General features: G+C 40.4%; 2 protein-coding genes across 4 annotated transcripts in view; one reads left to right on the plus strand and one right to left on the minus strand.

Moving 5' to 3' along the window:
* The window catches only part of DHX57 (DExH-box helicase 57), a 45,932-nt gene extending 36,616 nt beyond the window's left edge, over window positions 1-9,316 (minus strand). The window contains exons 1-5 of the mRNA XM_060754515.2: window positions 9,253-9,316; window positions 6,119-6,321; window positions 4,932-5,078; window positions 3,928-4,092; window positions 1,412-2,235 (exon numbers count right to left, since the gene is read on the minus strand). Of these exons, the coding sequence (XP_060610498.2) occupies window positions 1,412-2,235; window positions 3,928-4,092; window positions 4,932-5,078; window positions 6,119-6,315 (1,333 nt within the window). The 5' untranslated portion in view covers window positions 6,316-6,321; window positions 9,253-9,316. The remainder of the gene's footprint in view (window positions 1-1,411; window positions 2,236-3,927; window positions 4,093-4,931; window positions 5,079-6,118; window positions 6,322-9,252) is intronic.
* Window positions 9,317-9,355: 39 nt separating this feature from the next.
* On the plus strand, window positions 9,356-16,927 carry MORN2 (MORN repeat containing 2). Of its 3 annotated transcripts, none has more exons than XM_060755101.2 (5): window positions 9,356-9,444; window positions 12,444-12,494; window positions 13,012-13,118; window positions 14,740-14,876; window positions 16,682-16,927. In XM_060755101.2, the coding sequence occupies exons 1-5, from the start codon at window positions 9,387-9,389 to the stop codon at window positions 16,782-16,784; spliced, it is 456 nt and encodes a 151-aa protein (XP_060611084.2). In that variant the 5' UTR covers window positions 9,356-9,386; the 3' UTR covers window positions 16,785-16,927. The 3 variants fall into 3 exon arrangements, with proteins under 3 accessions (XP_060611084.2, XP_067319323.1, XP_067319322.1); XM_067463221.1 differs by lacking the exon at window positions 9,356-9,444 and adding an exon at window positions 9,456-9,562; XM_067463222.1 differs by lacking the exon at window positions 12,444-12,494.
* The last annotated feature ends 1,056 nt before the right edge of the window (window positions 16,928-17,983 follow it).

Consider the following 17,983-nt stretch of genomic DNA (forward strand, 5'->3'; position numbering starts at 1 on the left):
TTGTCCCAACTGACTGTTAACAATGTGCTAAGGAATCTAGAAACAATTATTGTTATTGCTGTGTTACCTCAAGTCATTTCTGACCTATGACAACTCTAAAGCAAACTGAGGATAGTATTTTCTTGGCAAGGATCGCTCAGAAGAAGTTTGGCATTGCCTCACTTTGAAGAGAGTGTGCTTTGCCCAGTGGGTTTCGTGGCTGAGCAGGGGTTTAAACCCTGGTCTTCAGAGTCATAGTCTAATCTTAAACCACTACAAAAGCTCCTCTATGATGTTGGACTATACACTGAAATGATTCATTGTTTGGAAGGCAAGTTTTATCTTTCAAGAAGGAAGCAGACTTCCTTTATTTCCAATAGCCATATTCTCCTTGTCTGCAAAAAAGTTTAACTCAATTGCCAAATTTTGATGTCACCTTCAGAATCACAGCTGTCTGACGCTAGGCCACAAGTGGTCTATGAGCTGCACCAATGCCTTCTGACAGTGGATTACATTCAGTTGTGTCCTCCTACCAGTGAAACTGATTCCTCAGTTGGATGGATTTCCCTTTCCTGCTGCAGGTCAGGATCTCCGAAACGATTGCAAGATCCTCTAGAGCAGATCTGGGCAACATATGAGTATTAGGAGAAAGGAAACTACAATGCAGGAACCATACCACTCACATAACATTTAATTTGAGCCAGGAAGTTCAATTTATCCAACAGGTATCTTGTAAGAGCCAGCTTTAGTGCAACAGATTAATCAACAGCTACCGCTGAAGTAAATCATGCCAACTGAAATGTTGACAGTTCGAAGTCGGGTTAGGGTGAGCTCCTGACCTTCAGTCCAGCTCCCCCGCCCACCTAGCGGATCGAAAATAGCAATATGAGTAGATTAATACCTGCATTAAAGCAGGGAGGTATACAAAGAAGCTCTTCAGCAAGGAGGTGAAGTGACAGCAATCCCTTGTGGCCTTCAAAAGATGCCAAATGATGAGAAAAAGCCTAAATAATATAGCTCTATCTGTTGCCTGTCTGTTCATTGTATAATTGGAATTGAATGTTTGCCGTATATGTGTTCTGTGAACAACCCCGAGTCCCCTTCGGGGTGGGAAGGACAGAATATAAGTACTGTAAATAAATAAATAACAGGCATGCCCCCATGTCCTACAGTGCAACCACACAAAATGATATTCTACTGCTTCCTTACTTTCTTCCTGGGCTTCTTTAGATTAGAATATTCCAAACTGTCAATGCAGAAGAGACACCTGTTTGTGAAATAGCTGGATATAAGCACCAAAGTACATAAAAAGTCTCCAAGCATCAGTTGGGGAGCAAAATCTAGGCACTAAAAATTGCTAATGCTATACATGGACTCCTCTCTCATCATTCAAATTACATGACTCTCAAAAAAGTTATAAAGTTGTATGTACCTTCCAAAGTCTGACATGGAATGTATGAACAATTAGGAAGACTTTGTTTATCAGCATCTGCGGGTGTTCTTGCCAGAGGCATCATAAGAGATAAAGGAGGAACACTGAATTTGTGGGATGTCTTACTAAGCAATTTTGTTACTTCAGTTTCATCCTCTAAACACGTTATAAAAGCATAAACAACCGGTTCATTGGATTCAGAGGATATTAAGGCCTTTTCGTAAAGATATTCAGCAATGTGGAGCCGACAAGCCAAGGGCAGGCTCTCATTAGTGGAATAAAATGCCACAAGAGGTGGTTGATATGGGTATTTGTTATCCTCGGGAAATCTCACTTCCAGTTCATACACAGGAGCGTTGTCACTGTTGAATCTGAGATGTGCATCGTCTTTTGGAAATGTCTTCTGCTTGTTTTGAGCATCATGCTTGAATCGACATCTTGAGCCAAACCTGCAATCTCCTCTGAGGTAGTGTTTACAGATTTCTAGGGAAGCTGGCTGTGGCCCATTGCTGGTGCTGCTAGCCCCTTGTTTGCATTTGTTAATTATCTCTGTAAGGTACGCCGAGTCTAACGTAACAGCCCAAACCCGATTTTGAATTCTTTCCACAAATTTGTCTCCATAGATGGAATGTAGGGCAAAAGCCTCTTCACGCCTTTGTTCCAAACAGTCTTCAGTGTCTGCATGAGCAGCGCTTTCTCTGTCTGACATTTTCTCTGCAAATGTTTCAGAGAAACACTGCACCAGTAAGTCCTCCAGCGATGCTCCGATGTTACCATGGTAGGATTTCAGGACCTCTCGACAACGTTCACTGTCAAAGCCATACCTAGAATATGTGGAAAAATAAATTATTGCAGATGCACATGTCATAATACTTTGCTGAAAGAAACAGCCCTACCACTTTTAAGGATACTTGCAGATTCCTTGTCATAAGGGGAAATATTTATTATTCATTGAAATGTTTATATCTCATCCTATATGGTTCTAAATTTTGAAGTGCAGGCACCCACTAAGACAGTCCCCACAATAATGTCCTCAGTGCAGGCACTTCTGTTGATTCAATCAACAACAACAACAACAACAACAATAATAATAATACTTTATTTATACCCTGCCACCATCTCCCCAAGGGACTCTGAGCGGCTTACATGAGGCCAAGCCCAACAACACATCACAACAGAAAAGCAATAACAACAATACAAAGCAATACAAAATAATATAAATCACATATAACAATAACACACAGCATTTAAAAGCTGTCTTCTTTTCCACTAGTAGCAGCTCTTTTTGTAAAGCAAATGGTTCTTTGTGTTGCTGAAGGCTTTCATGGCTGGAATCACTGTGTTACTATGAGTTTTCTGGGCTGTATGGTCATGTTCCAGAAGCATTCTCTCCTGAAGTTTCACCCACATCTATAGCAGGCATCCTCAGAGGTTGTGAGGTTTGTTGGAAACTAGCAAGTGGGGTTTATATATCTGTGGAATGTCCAGGGTGGAAGAAATAACTCTTGTCTCATTGAGACAGGTGTGAACGTTGAAAATGGCCATCTTGATTAGCAGCTTCAGTGCCAGGATCTGCCAAAAAACTGCAAGATCCTCTAGAGCAGAGGATTGAAGCATTGAAGCTGCAAGGCTTTGCAATGCTAATTAAGGTGGCCATTTGCAACATTCACACCTGCCTCAAGCAGACAAGAGTTCTTTCTCCCACCCTGGACATTCCACAGATATATCCACCTCACTTGCCTAGTTTCCAACAGACCTCACAACCTCTGAGATGCCTGCCATAGATGCAGGCGAAGCATCAGGAGAGAATGCTTCTGGAACATGGCCATACAGCCCAGAAAACTCACAGCAACCCAAATGGTTCTTAGTTGCCTATTCAAGATCAAGTCATTCTCAAAGTTACAATATTAATAGTTCATCATAATAAACTGTTGTTGGAAACTATTCCTTTCACAGTGACTGAAAAGATAACAAGGGAAGATAGAGAAACCCAAAAGGAGGTTGACCTCAACATCTGTGCTAATCAAAAAGCCCCAGTGTTGAGATGCTCTGCTTTGATTGCACTCTTTGCAGTTTCCTTTGTTGGATGGGATAGCAGTCGCTTTTACATTGTGGGGGGTTGAATCCAGTGAGTTCATGCAAGTGTGTAAAAGGCTGAAAATTAAAGAATTTACTAAATGAATGAGAACAGTAAAATAAAAATGAAACAGGAGAAAATGGCCTGAGCAGTAAAACAGCTGACAGGATGGGGGAAAATTGCTTTTTCTCTCCCCATCACTATAAATAAGCATATACACCATATCCTGGAATGTAGTTACAACCTGTCTTATTAGCAGTTTTACAAGAGCTAGAAACATTTTATTTTTAGCAATACACAACAATTTAGAGTCCCAGGAATGTCCTCATCAAATGACAGGTTTCATATTGTTTTATGGTAGTGGCAGGCTTCCAGTATCTCTATCCTTGCACTAATTCCTGACCAATATTTGTTTCTGTATTTATGATAAAATAATCACCTAGAAAGTTTTTGTACCGCAAATGAAGACACCTCTGTCTCTGGAATATGATTGACAGGTGCCTGAGAAGCACTTGACCCTGTTTTAGAAACTGCTTGACTCTGTGACCAGTACTGCTCCTCATCCAAGAAATCTGGTTCGTCATCTTCACCCAACACAGGCATCCTGGAAAAGACATTTAGTTCATTTACAAGTAATATCCCATGAGGTAAGGCAGAGTTCAAGAACTGTGAGAAGATTGTCACAGTGATTCTGCTTCAGTCTCACTCAAGCAGATGGACCATTTTACTACAGAATGCACATAGAACTGGTTACATAAAGCAGGAATTGTAAAACAATGCCACCTGAAGAGTAGTAAACAATATTCCTGAGTTTCAATAATCCATTACACTGGCCAACATTCATTTTGATGCCTCAATTTTTAGTCTTGTTTCTGGGTGTATACAACCTGCCTGTTCCAAAAATGGCACCAGCTTCCTCCTATCAGCTGTAGTTTTTGAGATACAGAACATATGCCATATGCCAGTCTTCATCTGCTCACTCATAGAAAAGCACGATAACCATATCGAAGAAACTAGAGCTGATGTGGTCTATCCAATTCAATTTTCCGAATCCGTGCCCAACAACTGCCAGAACAAAGAACCAAGATCCCCTGTATTACATTTTAAAAACAACAGAGAAAAAGTATCCAATACATTTTTGCATTTTCTACATTTTTTTTCAAGCAAGGAGAGCATAAAGTCTTTTGACTCTGGCTGCTTTGGTATTGTTTTATACCCTCAGTTCTAGATACCTCAAACCAACCTGTTGACATGGGTACTTTTATATTTCAAAACACACTGAAATCATAATTTGGGTCATAAAATGCTCCGAATTATGGTATTCTGTGGAAATTTTAATTTGCCTGGATGAGGCACATGAAGCTAAGGATAATTAAAGGTTTTCATGGTCAACATGTCATGGCATTTGCTTAAAAGGGAAATTAATTCTATTTAAGAACTCACTCTGGACCATCAGACAGATCTTGTCCTTGAAGTTGGAGGAGGAGCTCTTTCACCCTCTTCTGATTCTCTGATGTCATGTGCAGAGTCTGCAGTGGCATCTTGGTCTTCGAAACATGCCTGGTCTGTCCATGTCCTCTGTTTGCAGAGCTTAAGGTACAAAAGGGGTAAACACAATACTTTCAAATGTATTTATATATAGTGGAAAATACATACACAAACACATAGCATGGGTTAATTAAAGCTACTGAGTCTGTTTCCGTGGAATTGGGTTGTTGTAGGTTTTTCCGGGCTATATGGCCATGTTCTGGAGGCAATTTTTCTCCTGACATGGCCATATAACCCGGAAAAACCTACAACAACCCAGTGATCCCAGCCATGAAAGCCTTCGACAATACATTCTGAGGCAAGTTTTCCAAACCACTCAGATTCAATATGATTGACATGTACAACAAATAAAGAAGCTTTGAAAAGCCCTGCAATGTGCATATGGTAACATAGAGATTAGTCAGTAAAGTTCAGATAGGTCAGAAACTAATGCAATACTGCAATAGGGTTTTTCAGGTTGTGAGATCACATTTTTAGTTAGATGTTTTGTCAAGTCACTTTAGGTCCTCCATTTGATTAAGAAATTTTATTTGCACCTTTATTCCCAGTTATTCTACTCTAATCTGAGCTAATAAGGTAGTGCACATTGTTACATCATGTAAAATAGGCAAGAATTCAACTACTCTTCCTCCAATATAACAATGGTTCCCAACCTCTAGTCTTCCACACCCAGAAGCCACTGCCAGCTTGACTAGCTATCAGGAAATCTGGGAGCGCAAGTCCAAAACACCTGAAGGACCAAAAGCTGAGAATCACTGCTATGTCATGTCAAATGCTTTCATGGCCAGAATCACTGGGTTGCTGTGAGCCCAAAAAACTCACAGCAAATCAATCACTGCTATATTTTCATTACATAGTAATGCATTTCATAGGGGTGCTTTTAACATTATTACAGTCATGAATCAATCAACAAAAAAAGAAAAAGGCATACTCATAAACAAGATAGACAGCAATATGTAACTACCACCACTTCAGAATCTTTCTGTTAAAGAGTTGAATCTCCTGACATTTCTTCAGAAGGAAGATTAAAAAAAAAAGCTAGATTCCAGAATGTATAAATTAAAACATTTTGTTTCACTGACCTTGGTTCATCTCTTGCTTCACTGAAAACACAGAAATCGTCGTCATCATCCCAAATTTTGTCTGAGCCTTTTTTGCTACCGCTGCTTTGATGTTTGCTAGGTCTTCCACTGCCACCACCACCACGTCCTCCCCTTCCTTTTCCTCCTCTTCCTCCCCCTCTGTTTGGCCTTCCTCTTCTCTTCCCTGATGAGCTCATTTTCTTCTAAAAAAAGAAAAGGAAAATACAAGCTAGCATTAACCATCAATGAAATACAACATTAAGGTCACCAGATAGATATTCAGTAAGAGTAGCAATTATTACTTTTTGGTCCTGACAAAATATCAACCAATCAGTTCCCCTCCCATAACATGTACCCTTCATGTACATCCCATTAATTTCGAAGTGATCTTACTCAGTAGTAATTATAAATTACTAAAAGTGGATTTGGGTTTAAGTATGTTATAAACAAAAATCTATAAATTTAAAGATTAGTTTATTGTGGCATATGTTCTTTTGCAGACAACAACCTCCTACTTAATTAGCTGAACTACCTTTTTATAGCAATAACATAACCTAAGAGATGTAACTCCTTTGTTCCAATCTTAAACCAGTCACAAACTAATACAGTGACTTTGAACAAGACTGTTTGTCTTTGTCACACTGACCAAGCTGACATCATTATTGCAGAGGTAATGTGTTAACTAGTGGGAGAAAAAGTATGATAGTAATAAGGGTGTTGATAACAATGTGAGTGAAAATACATGTAGATTTTAGTTTCAAAATGGCTGGGCTCCTGAGATTTATGTTAAAACAAATTAATTTAAGCCTTTCTTAACATCCTAAATGATAGTATAGAAATGTCACATGGCTTGTGGAAGGGCCCTGGGTTATCTGACTCCACACTGCCATATCTCCCAGTTCAGCGGCGTGGAGTGCGGTCTGCCTCTCTGTGCTTCGACCAAGGGCCCTTCCATGCAGCCCTATATCCTAGAATATCATGGCAGAAAATCCCACATTATCTGAGTGCGGCCTCATATAACTCAGTTTAAAACAGAAGTTGTAGGATTTTTTGCACGGATGTGGGAATGAGAGAAAGGGCCTTATCCGTGGGTGTCCCCCACCTCTGGAACTCCTTTCCTAAGGAGTTAAAGATGGCTCCCTCTCTCCCCGCTTTCAAAAAACAGCTGAAGACATACCTTTGCTCATTGGCTTACAAGGAAGAATAGTAGTTGATAATACTACCATTATACCTCTGATTAATAGTTGCCATCCGTATCCGTAACTTGTTCACCCCTCTAGCTCAATAGATATCTTGAGCAATGATTAATTGATTGCACCAAGGAACTGGAAAATTATTGCTTCCATTCAATGTTTTGTCTTCTGTCTGTTATAACAGGCTGTGCTTTTTATTTAATTTTAGTTTGTTAAGTTATAATTCGTATTTATATCTTGGATTGTATAAATTTTGTTAGTATGGATGTATTGTTGTCATAGAACTCCAGTATGCTGATGACAATGTCATTTGTGCGCAATCAGAACAATATCCAGAAGCCACTCTAAACACCTTCGCAGAAGCATATGAGAAGCTCGGCCTGTCACTTAACTTCGAGAAAACCAAAGTGCTGTTCCAGCACTGACTAGCCAACCCCTCTCCAATGCCAGAGATACAGCTTAATGGTGTAACATTAGAAAACGTTGACCATTTCCGCTACCTTGGCAGCCACCTCTCCACCAAAGTCAACATCGACACCAAAATACAACACCGTCTGAGCTCTGCAAGCGCAGCATTTTTCCGAATGAAGCAGAGAGTGTTTGAGGACCAGGACATCCGTAGGGATACCAAGGTGCTTGTTTATAAAGCTATTGTCCTCCCAACCCTGCTATATGCCTGCGAAACGTGGACTGTCTACAGACGTCACATGCAACTCCTGGAATGGTTCCATCAGCGCTGTCTCCAGAAAATCCTGCAAATCTCTTGGGAAGACAAGCGGACAAACGTCAGCGTGCTGGAAGAAGCAAAGACCACCAGCATTGAAACGATGGTCCTCCGCCATTACCTCCTCTGGACCGGCCACGTTGTCTGGGTGCCTGACCACCGTCTCCCAAAGCAGTTGCTCTACTCTAAACTCAAGAATGGAAAATGTAATGTTGGTGGGCAGGAAAAGAGATTTAAAGATGGGCTCAAAGCCAACCTTAAAAATTCTGGCATAGACACTGAGAACTAGGAAGCCCTGGCCCTTGAGAGCTCCAGCTGGATGTCAGCTGTGACCAGTAGTGCTGCAGAATTTGAAGAGGCACGAATGGAGGGTGAAAGAGAGAAACGTGCCAAGAGGAAGGCACGTCAAGCCAACCCCGACCGAGACCGCCTTCCACCTGGAAACCAATGCCCTCACTGTGGGAGAAGGTCAAGAATAGGGCTCCACAGTCACCTACGGATCCACAAGAATACTGATCCTGGAAGACTATCCTACTTGACCAACGAGGGATCACCTAAGTAAGTAGTACTAAGTATTGTTGTTGTATTTGGGCATTGAATGTTTGCCATTTATGTTTGGAATCCGCCCTGAGTCCCTTTGGGGAGATAAAGCGGAATATAAAGTTTTATTATTATTATTTGAAACACAACAAGATGAGTCCACAGCAGAAACTCTGCTGGCTGTTGTAGTGGATCACACGTCGGACACTTCCCAAGTGTCTAGGACTGTGTGATGTATCGGCGAATAATGCGTGCAGATCCCAGTAAGGTGTCCTTTTGCAGCTGGTAATTTTGTCAGCGCCAATTGTGTTTAAGTGCAGGCCAAGGTCTTTAGGCACTGCACCCAATTATTATTATTATTGTGGGATCTAGGGCTGTGTGGAAGGCCCCCTAGATAACCCAGTTCAAAGCAGATATTGTGGATTTTTTTGCCTTGATATCCTGGGATATAGGCCTGTGCGGAAGGGCCCCAAGCCAGCTGGCAGAACCAGAACCACCCCAGGGATAACATTATAACCCAAACTCGTGATGAAATCATTATGACCACCTATATTATTAAACAGAAAGGCATTTAGCCTCCCAATAAGAAGCACCACATCAATTGCAAGGGGTCTAGATTCAGCGGGGAGAGAATTAGGAGGAAATACGACAGTACAAACCAGCCCAGTCCCTCTTACTGTCTGTTTCGTTTCCTGGCTCCTGTCAGACCCGGCTTCCAGCCCACGCCTCTCGCTCACCCGGAAGCGGAAGCTGGGGCGGGGCTTCAGCTTCCGGGTTGGCAGAGGAGGCCGGTTTCCATAGCATTCCTGCCATGGAGGCCACGCCGCCGCCGCCCAGAGGCAAGGAGCCTCCCGGGAAGGAGCTCAAAGGTTTCCACTCACCAGGGTTTAGCCTTGCCTCTTCTCTTTCCACCTCAGAGTTGTGATGGAAGGGAAATAGGGTCACATACGATAGAACTCCAGAGGAGAGCGACTAAAATGATAAAAGGTCTGGAGAACAAGCCCTATGAGGAGCGGCTTAAGGAGCTGGGCATGTTTAGCCTGAAGAAGTGAAGGCTGAGAGGGGATATGATAGCCATGTATAAATATGTGAGAAGAAGCCACAGGGAGGAGGGAGCAAGCTTGTTTTCTGCTTCCCTGGAGACTAGGACGCGGAACAATGGCTTCAAACTACAGGAGAGGAGATTCCATCTGAACATTAGGAAGAACTTCCTGACTGTGAGAGCCGTTCAGCAGTGGAACTCTCTGCCCCTGAGTGTGGTGGAGGCTCCTTCTTTGGAAGCTTTTAAACAGAGGCTGGATGGCCATCTGTCAGGGGTGATTTGAATGCAATATTCCTGCTTCTTGGCAGGGGGTTGGACTGGATGGCCCATGAGGTCTCTTCCAACTCTGATTCTATGATTCTATGATTCTAACTCAATTGACACCAGGCCTGGGGAAACTTGGGCCTTCTCTTCAGGGGTTTTGGACTTCAACTCCCACCATTCCTAACAGCCTCGGGCCTTCAGGCTCGATGCATAAGGTGTATCAGAAACATACACCATTCGTGGATAAACTGGGATTCAAACGCTGATCTCCAGTCATAGCCCAATGCTCAAACCACTACCCCACACTGGTGCCTTGCAGTTATATATACAGTAGATTTATTTATTTATTTATTTATTTATTTATTTAAAACATTTATCTCACCTTCTTCTCACCCCGAAGGGGACTCAGCGGAACACAGCATATACACAGCAAACATTCAATGCCAATGAGAGAGACGTGATTTAGAAATTGAATTCCCAATCATTACATGTCCCAAAAGCCCTGTCTATAGAGAAAAACCTTGCTTGCTAGAAACTGCTGATGCATAGAAAAGGTTAGCAAAGAGAAAGAATAATTGATCTCTGTGTTCTTTGTTCAGTAAACGATACAAGTAATAAGTCACTCCCTCACTCCCTTGATTTTCCCAGTCGTAGAAGAAATGCGACTTGCACATAGATAAGCCGACCTGGCGTTCAACAACTCAGGGTCAACAGAACCATTGTTATAGGCTTTTGCTGTCAGTAACATAGAAGAACCAATAAGATTCCTAATTGTCTGACATAACCAATGAGATGATTGATTTCTATGTACCAATCAAACTTTTAATGAAAGTCATAAATAATCAATGCAACCAACTTTAGGTTGGACAAACCCCTTTATTGCATTTTCATATGCATGTTTGTCACTATTGTTTCAGCTGCGCAATAAATAGCATTTTGCAGTTTTAAATATTCAACTTTCGTGGTGTCCTTCCTCGCCCTCCTTGGGAAGGGGCAATCTGCTCTTGGATTTTGGATTTGTGGATTATCTTGATCGTTTTTGCCCCTACACCGGGACACAAATTCACATACACATACATAAATATTAAAAATCATATATTAAAATACACAATTTAAAACCGTCCTAGATATAAGTTATTCATGCCTCTCTCACCATTAGTTTCACATAATCCAGTGTAGAGGTGTTAATTGTTATTAATTGCAGGCACATCTATTTCTATTTATGGTGACCTTTATGATTGAGAAACCTCCAAATCACCTTGTCATCAAGTGTGCTGCTCAGGTCTTGAAACACAGGACCCTGGCTTTCTTGATCAAATCTATTCATCGCAGTATGGACTTTCAGTTTTCCTGTGGAGTTGATGGCGGAGGACCATCACTTCAGTGCTGGTGGTCTTTGCTTCTTTCAGCACACTGACATTTGTTCACTTGTCTTCCCAAAAGATTTGCAGGATTTTCCAGAGGCAGCGCTGATGGAATCGTTCCAGGAGTTGCATGTGACGTCTGTAGACTGTCCACGTCTTGCAAGCGTATAGCAGGGTTGGGAGGACAATAGCTTTATAAACAAACACCTTGGTATGGATGTCCCAGTCTTCAAACACTCTCTGCTTCATTCGAAAAAAGGCTGCACTCGCAGAGCTCAGGCAGTGTCAATGTCGACTTTTGTGAAGTGGTGGCTAGTTCCGTGAAGTATGTAGAAGAGAGCCAGTGTGATGTAACGGTTTAAAGCATTAGTGCATCTGTATTATTGATTTGATGCAGTTTGATGACACTTCGGCTGCTATGGAATCGTGGGAGTTGTAGTTTGGTAAGGTTGTAAAACTACAGTTTGGTTGTAAAACTACAGCTTCTATGAGTCCTTTGCATTGAGACATGGCAATTAAAGTGATGTCAGACGGGATTAATTTTTCAATGTAGATGCAACCTATGAAACCCACACTTCCTTGGCCTCAAAGGAAGTGTGGGTTTCATAGGGCAAAGGTCAAATCTCTTCTGAACAAAGACACACCTTTATTTACCAGAAAGAATTTTAGCAAGAAAAGAGCTTTCATGGTGATATGACCTAGGGCCCTTCCACACATTCATATAACCCGGAATATAAAGGCAGAAAATCCCATAATATATTATTTGAACTAGGTTATCAGAGTCCACACTGCCATATATTTGAGTTCAAAGCAGATAATGTGGAAATTTATTCAGCTGTGTGGAAGGGGCCCTTGTGGATTGAGAGTTGAACTGCAGGGTTCAAATCCTCGCTCGCTCAGTCATGAAAACCCATTGGTTGAACCTGGGCAAGTCGCATTCTCAACCACAGAAGAAGGCAAAGGCAAACCCGCTCTGAACATATCTGGCTAAGAAAACCACACAAGTCAGAAATTATTTGAAGACATACAGTGACAAAGTGGGGATTTTCAGAATTGACAAAACTTCAGCACATATGGGGTGCATACCTTGCAGTGATCCTATGCATTCTTTCCCCATTTTAAATTAAATATTTATAGTTTTGGGATTGTTAAATGCTATTTATAAAATATTAGTAAAGTTGATATTCTCTCTCAACAGGTCCTGAAGTTTATAAAATATCAATGATATTTCCAAATCAAGATAAATATGGTAAAAATGTTTTTGGATATTATAATTACATTATTTAATGTAACAGAATGTAGTCTGGCTTGCAGTACTATCCCTAGTTAGGAATGGATCTTTTCAGCCTTAGTGGTATTTATTTTAATGTAAACGTGCACAGGAACAGGATTAATGCTGATGTTGGGATGTACGCTGCCCAACTTCCTAATTGCACAGTTTTTGTGTTTATGCTTTACTCCAACCAATGTAGTGTATGAAATCAGAAGTCATGAAATCAGAAGTGGAAGTGACTTCTGCTGGATACCAGTAGATTTGACCACAGTTAAGAGTAGGGAGATTCTTATTGGGTTTTTAAAATGCAGAGTCTTTGACCATGACTATAGTGCTAAATTGATATTAGTCTTCAAAACATTAAATTTTTCATTTGGTCAGAAAATACAAATCAGTGCAGGGTACTTTTAATAAAATCAATCACATGAGAGTTAAATTGATATACATTTTGTTTAATTGGGTTTTCTCCATCTACTTTCTTGTGCTACATTAGATGGTGATTGCACAAGAACAGCTGAGGGAGCTCTTGAGAGGAATGGATATGGAATTCATACCACTCCAGATGGAATAGTTTACCAAGGACACTGGAAGAATGATAAGGTGTTTTGCTAGCAAACATAAAGAGTGATTAATTAAAGTTTGTTATGTAATTAAACTACTAGTATGTATACCCACCCACCCCCCGCGCTTTCATCTCTTCTTTCTCTTTCCTGCCCCTCATACCTTTACCCCTATCCTTTCCCTTTTTTCTTTCTTTCCTTCCCTACTTTTTCTTTTTTCTTCCCCCTTTTTTCCTTCCTGTCTTATAATAATAATAATAATAATAATAATAATAATAATAACAACAAATTTATTTGTACTCCACTACCATCTCCCCAAGGGACTTGGTGCGGCTTACATGAGGCCAAGCCCACAATACATCAATAAACAAAGCAATAACAAAACATCAAAGCAATACAATCAATATAAGTCACATAACAAAAAATAAACAATAAATCAACAGTAACACACAAGCATTTAAAACCCCTTTCTCCCTTCTTCAGCTCTGAAAGGACCTATCTCACAATATCTCCATGGCAACAAGGTTCTCTTAGTAGCTCCTTCCTTCCTTCCTCCTTTCTCCTCATACACATGTCACCTTTCTTTTACAGAGGACCATGTCACCTGGCAACACCCAATCCAGTGACATCACAGAGGGCCACTTTGGCTATCAACAAGCTTTGTTCTTATGTTTTCCTTTTCCTTCTTTATTTTCAGTTATATAACCATCCCTTGATATTCCTTCTGATTACTTTCAGCCTTTTCTGGCCTTTTTATCTGTGATGTTTCCATACAGGACACTCAAGGCTCAATCCTTGCTTCATCACTTCTTATACTACACTTTTGTCTTTACACTCCATATTTCATATATACATAAATAATATCTGGATTTGTATTATATCCCTCACTAGAATTGCCAATTAACAACCATCAAAATTAGCAACCTTGGTATCTGCTGGGACTGGTGTTTGGTTCAAGCCACCACCCCCCCTCCCCTGGTGGATACCAAAATCTGTGGATGCTCAAGTCCCACTGTAAACAATGGCATAGTAAAAAGGTGTCCCATATATAAGTGGCAAAATCAAGGTCCTAGAATTCCTTTTAAATTTTGTAAATATTTTCAAGATACTAATCTATGGATACGTAAGGCTGACTGTATGTCTCTATATTGTATGACAATTGGGCAATGGGCGAAAAGTCAAAATATACAGGAATGTCAAACCAGGGTCTTGGTGTTGACTTGAGGCGCTTCCACACAGGCATGTAACCCAGAATATCAAGGCAGAAAATCCCATAACATATACTTTGGAACTGGGTTATCTGAATCCACACTGCCATATATTTTAGTTCAAAACAGATAATGTGGGTTTTTATTAAGCTGTATGGAAGGTGACACCTTCACTCATCTATCCAGCAGACATGGGGAAAATTTAAAGATTTATTCTTTGTGTTTCACCTAAAATTATATGCTCTACTCTACGCTCTGCAGAACAAAGTATGTTTTCAGCCAATTCATGTTGAGTCCAACTGAACAAAATGGAATTTATGATTATGCATTTAGTTAGACTTTTATTAATGTATACATAGGATTGTCCCCTTGCATTACTAAATTTAGAAAAATTAAAAGGTGGAAACACTGATTTTCCAATTAATCAGCTAACTCAATTGCCTGTTAAATCAGATGAATGGTTTAGGAAGGCTAGAACATCCTTCTGGCGCAGTATACGAAGGAGAATTCAAGAACAACATGTTGCATGGAGTAGGAACCTACATATTTCCCAATGGAGCCAAGTACACTGGACAGTTCAATGAAAACAAGTAAGTCGAACGTCATGTTTGTTGCTTGATATAGGATGCATTGCACATAATGGGAATGCCACCTTTGTATTCTGAACTGAGCCTTCTTGAACTCTAATAGAAGGAAAAAGGAGGACAAAGTGTAGGCCACATGGGCCCTTGGGACCACACAAAAGGCACCCTCACTCCCATAGTTAATGAGAAAGTGATTTTCAGGCCTCCAGACTATCCAAAATCTTCAATACTGTGAAAAAATGTAACAATTAGCTTCCTCTAATCCCCCAAGCCTCCCACAAATACATAAAAAATAAATCAACTGCTGTGTTATGAATAACGTTTCAATAACTTTAAAGCATAGGTTCTTTTTATTGCAATTTTCCAGTAAGAGAAAGGGTATCAGAACTTTTGCACAAAGAATGACATTGGACATACAGATTTTTACTCAGCATTTACTTTCACATGAACATTTGTCCATCACCTTGCATATATCACAATTTCACAATTTTTCCGCCATGAAGAACCTCTCTTAGGTCAGACTGCTTCCTTGCAACTATGCCAAAACTTCAAAACGCCAAAATTAATCCTTTCCCTAAGCACAATGCCAAGGACCAGATCTCTGTTTTTCATACAGCAGAACCTGACTCCCTGCACAAAACCCAAGACTCCAAAATCTCACTCCTTCCTCTTCCCTTGACAAAAGGAGGCATACACTATCTCTTTCCATAGAGCATGGCGGGTGGACCAGACTCCTCCAGTCTGCCACAATTTTTGGATTGTAATAAGGTCTGTTATATAGCAATATTTCGCTGATGTTGTCTCAAAGTTGTAAATGAATGATAAGATGTTTTGTCATCCTGAAACATGTTGATTCCATCTCTGTTTCCTGGCAGTTAGTGACTTTGTAATCGGTGTTGATAAACATAAGCAGCCTTGTGTTGACTATCTTCTTAAAATTGTAAACATTTCCTTAACTTAGAAAGCCATTGTCTCTGATAAACAGATGTAAACACATTGTTTTCCCCCCAAATGTTCAACACATAATCATTTGTCACAGTTCTTATCAATGTCAGCAGTTTACTACGGCAGGTCAACCATCTCAGTTCTCATTAGCAGGTTTCAATTACAATTCAGCAAGCAGGTTTAGTCACTGCAGGCCTTAATCTTCAGTCTGGTGTTTCCAGAATTTTTAGCTCTCATTCACTTATTCCTTTCATACAATTCATTCAAACCATATATCATATTTCATAATGACAGCAGGAAGTGTCTTGAAATGTGCTGGTGAGGTCTGCTGGGCAGGCACAGGATAGAGAAATGACCATCACCTTGTTTGCTATGGCCCACCCTGAACTATCCCTATAGGGAATGCTAACATTTTATAGCTAGTAGGTACCACTGTTGACTAATGTGGCCTGTAGCCACATATTTTTAGCAAGTGTCTTGATACTCAGTCTCTCAGAATCATAATGCTTTTGAAAATATGAGACATCTGTGACAGATACCTTTAAAGCAGATTTCTTAGGGTTGAATTCCAAGGCTGTCCCCTGAATGCACCTGATGGAATAATTAACCATGGCTGGAAATGGCTGCCATGGCAACCATGGTTCTCATGAAATTATGATGGAAGAAAGGAAATAAAAATATTAATAAATAAAATTATGAATTAGCAAAATTAGCAGCTGCAATTTTTCAACAGATAGCTTTTGCTTCGTTTTCTGATTCAGCATTACTATACCAGAAGGTTGATTTGCATTTAATAGCCAATTGCCATATGCATATCATTATCCACAGTAAAGTAACTAGAACATGTTGATTTTGTCGTATTCCAGGCTGGAAGGGAAGGGAGAATTTACAGACACAGAGGGCCTGGAATGGGATGGCACATTTCACTACACAGCAGCAGCAGGGCTGAAGCTAAAGCTGGATATGTAGGATGTTTTATGCTGAAAATTAATGCTACCAAGATTCGTAGCTTCCATTTTGAGGCACTGGAAGAAAAAAAAGAGAGCATGGAAAACAAAGTACAATGTAACTGAATTGACAAATGCGAAATAAACTAAGTTTATGGTACAGAATTTGTGAATCTTTATTTGTGTGTGTATCAAAAGTAAAAGGTAATAGCTGGCCACCCGGATGAGCATCACATACCACATTCATAAGTTTGCAAGTCAAACTCTGCTCCTGCCCGTATGGAACTGGGCTTTAAAATTCAAATATGAAGGCTGCACAGTTGAGGAGGGCCCCCTGATGACACAGCAGGTTAAACCACTGAGCTGTTGAACTTGCTGACCAAAAGGTTGGCAGTTTGAATATGGGGAGCAGGGTGAGCTCCTGCTGTTAGGCCTAGCTTATGCCAATCTAGCAGTTTGAAAACATACAAATGTGAGTAGATCAATAAGTACCACTTCTGCAGGAAGGTAATAGTGCTTCATGCAGTCACGCCGGCCACATGACTTTGGAGGTGTCTACGGACAATGCTGGCTCTTCGGGTTAGAAACTGAGATGAGTACCACCACCTAGAGTCGGACGCAACTAGTCGTAATGTCAAAGGGAAAACTTTATCTATACAGTTGAGGAAATGCCAAATGAAATTCTATGAAGTGGCATAAGAAGCAAATATATATTGGACCAATGTGGAAATCAATGCTGTAGCTTTCCACATTAGTTTCTTCTTCAGATTGTTATGGGACCATCTTCTGAGAACCTTTTCCTTGTTCCTGTGATGTGTCACTATTAACAATATCGTCAATCACCTTTTAAAGTTTTGTTTTCATGTGATAATGGATCTAGCTTGCCTTTACCTATCTTGGCATTTGCTGTTCCCCCAGTTTGTCCAATAAAAATTGTTGTTGTTGTTGTTGTTGTATTTATTTATAAAGATATTTACATATTGCCCAGATTATTTGAAAAAGTAATTTTTTAAATCGTACTAAATGCATACGGTTGTGGGTGAACTACAACTCACATCATGCTAGGTTAACCTGGAAAAACTCCCATCAGTACTTAAAGTTTGTGATGTTGGGCAAGTTTGCTCTAGATGCATTATCAGTGTGGTCCAGTGTCCTTTCTGGCTGCAGGGTAAACTACAGCTCCCACTATGGTGAGTCAGTCCCTTCAAACTCCTCCATTGG

Source organism: Anolis sagrei, chromosome 1 (assembly GCF_037176765.1).
Source record: "Anolis sagrei isolate rAnoSag1 chromosome 1, rAnoSag1.mat, whole genome shotgun sequence".
In the NCBI taxonomy this organism is placed as follows: Eukaryota; Metazoa; Chordata; class Lepidosauria; order Squamata; family Dactyloidae; genus Anolis; species Anolis sagrei.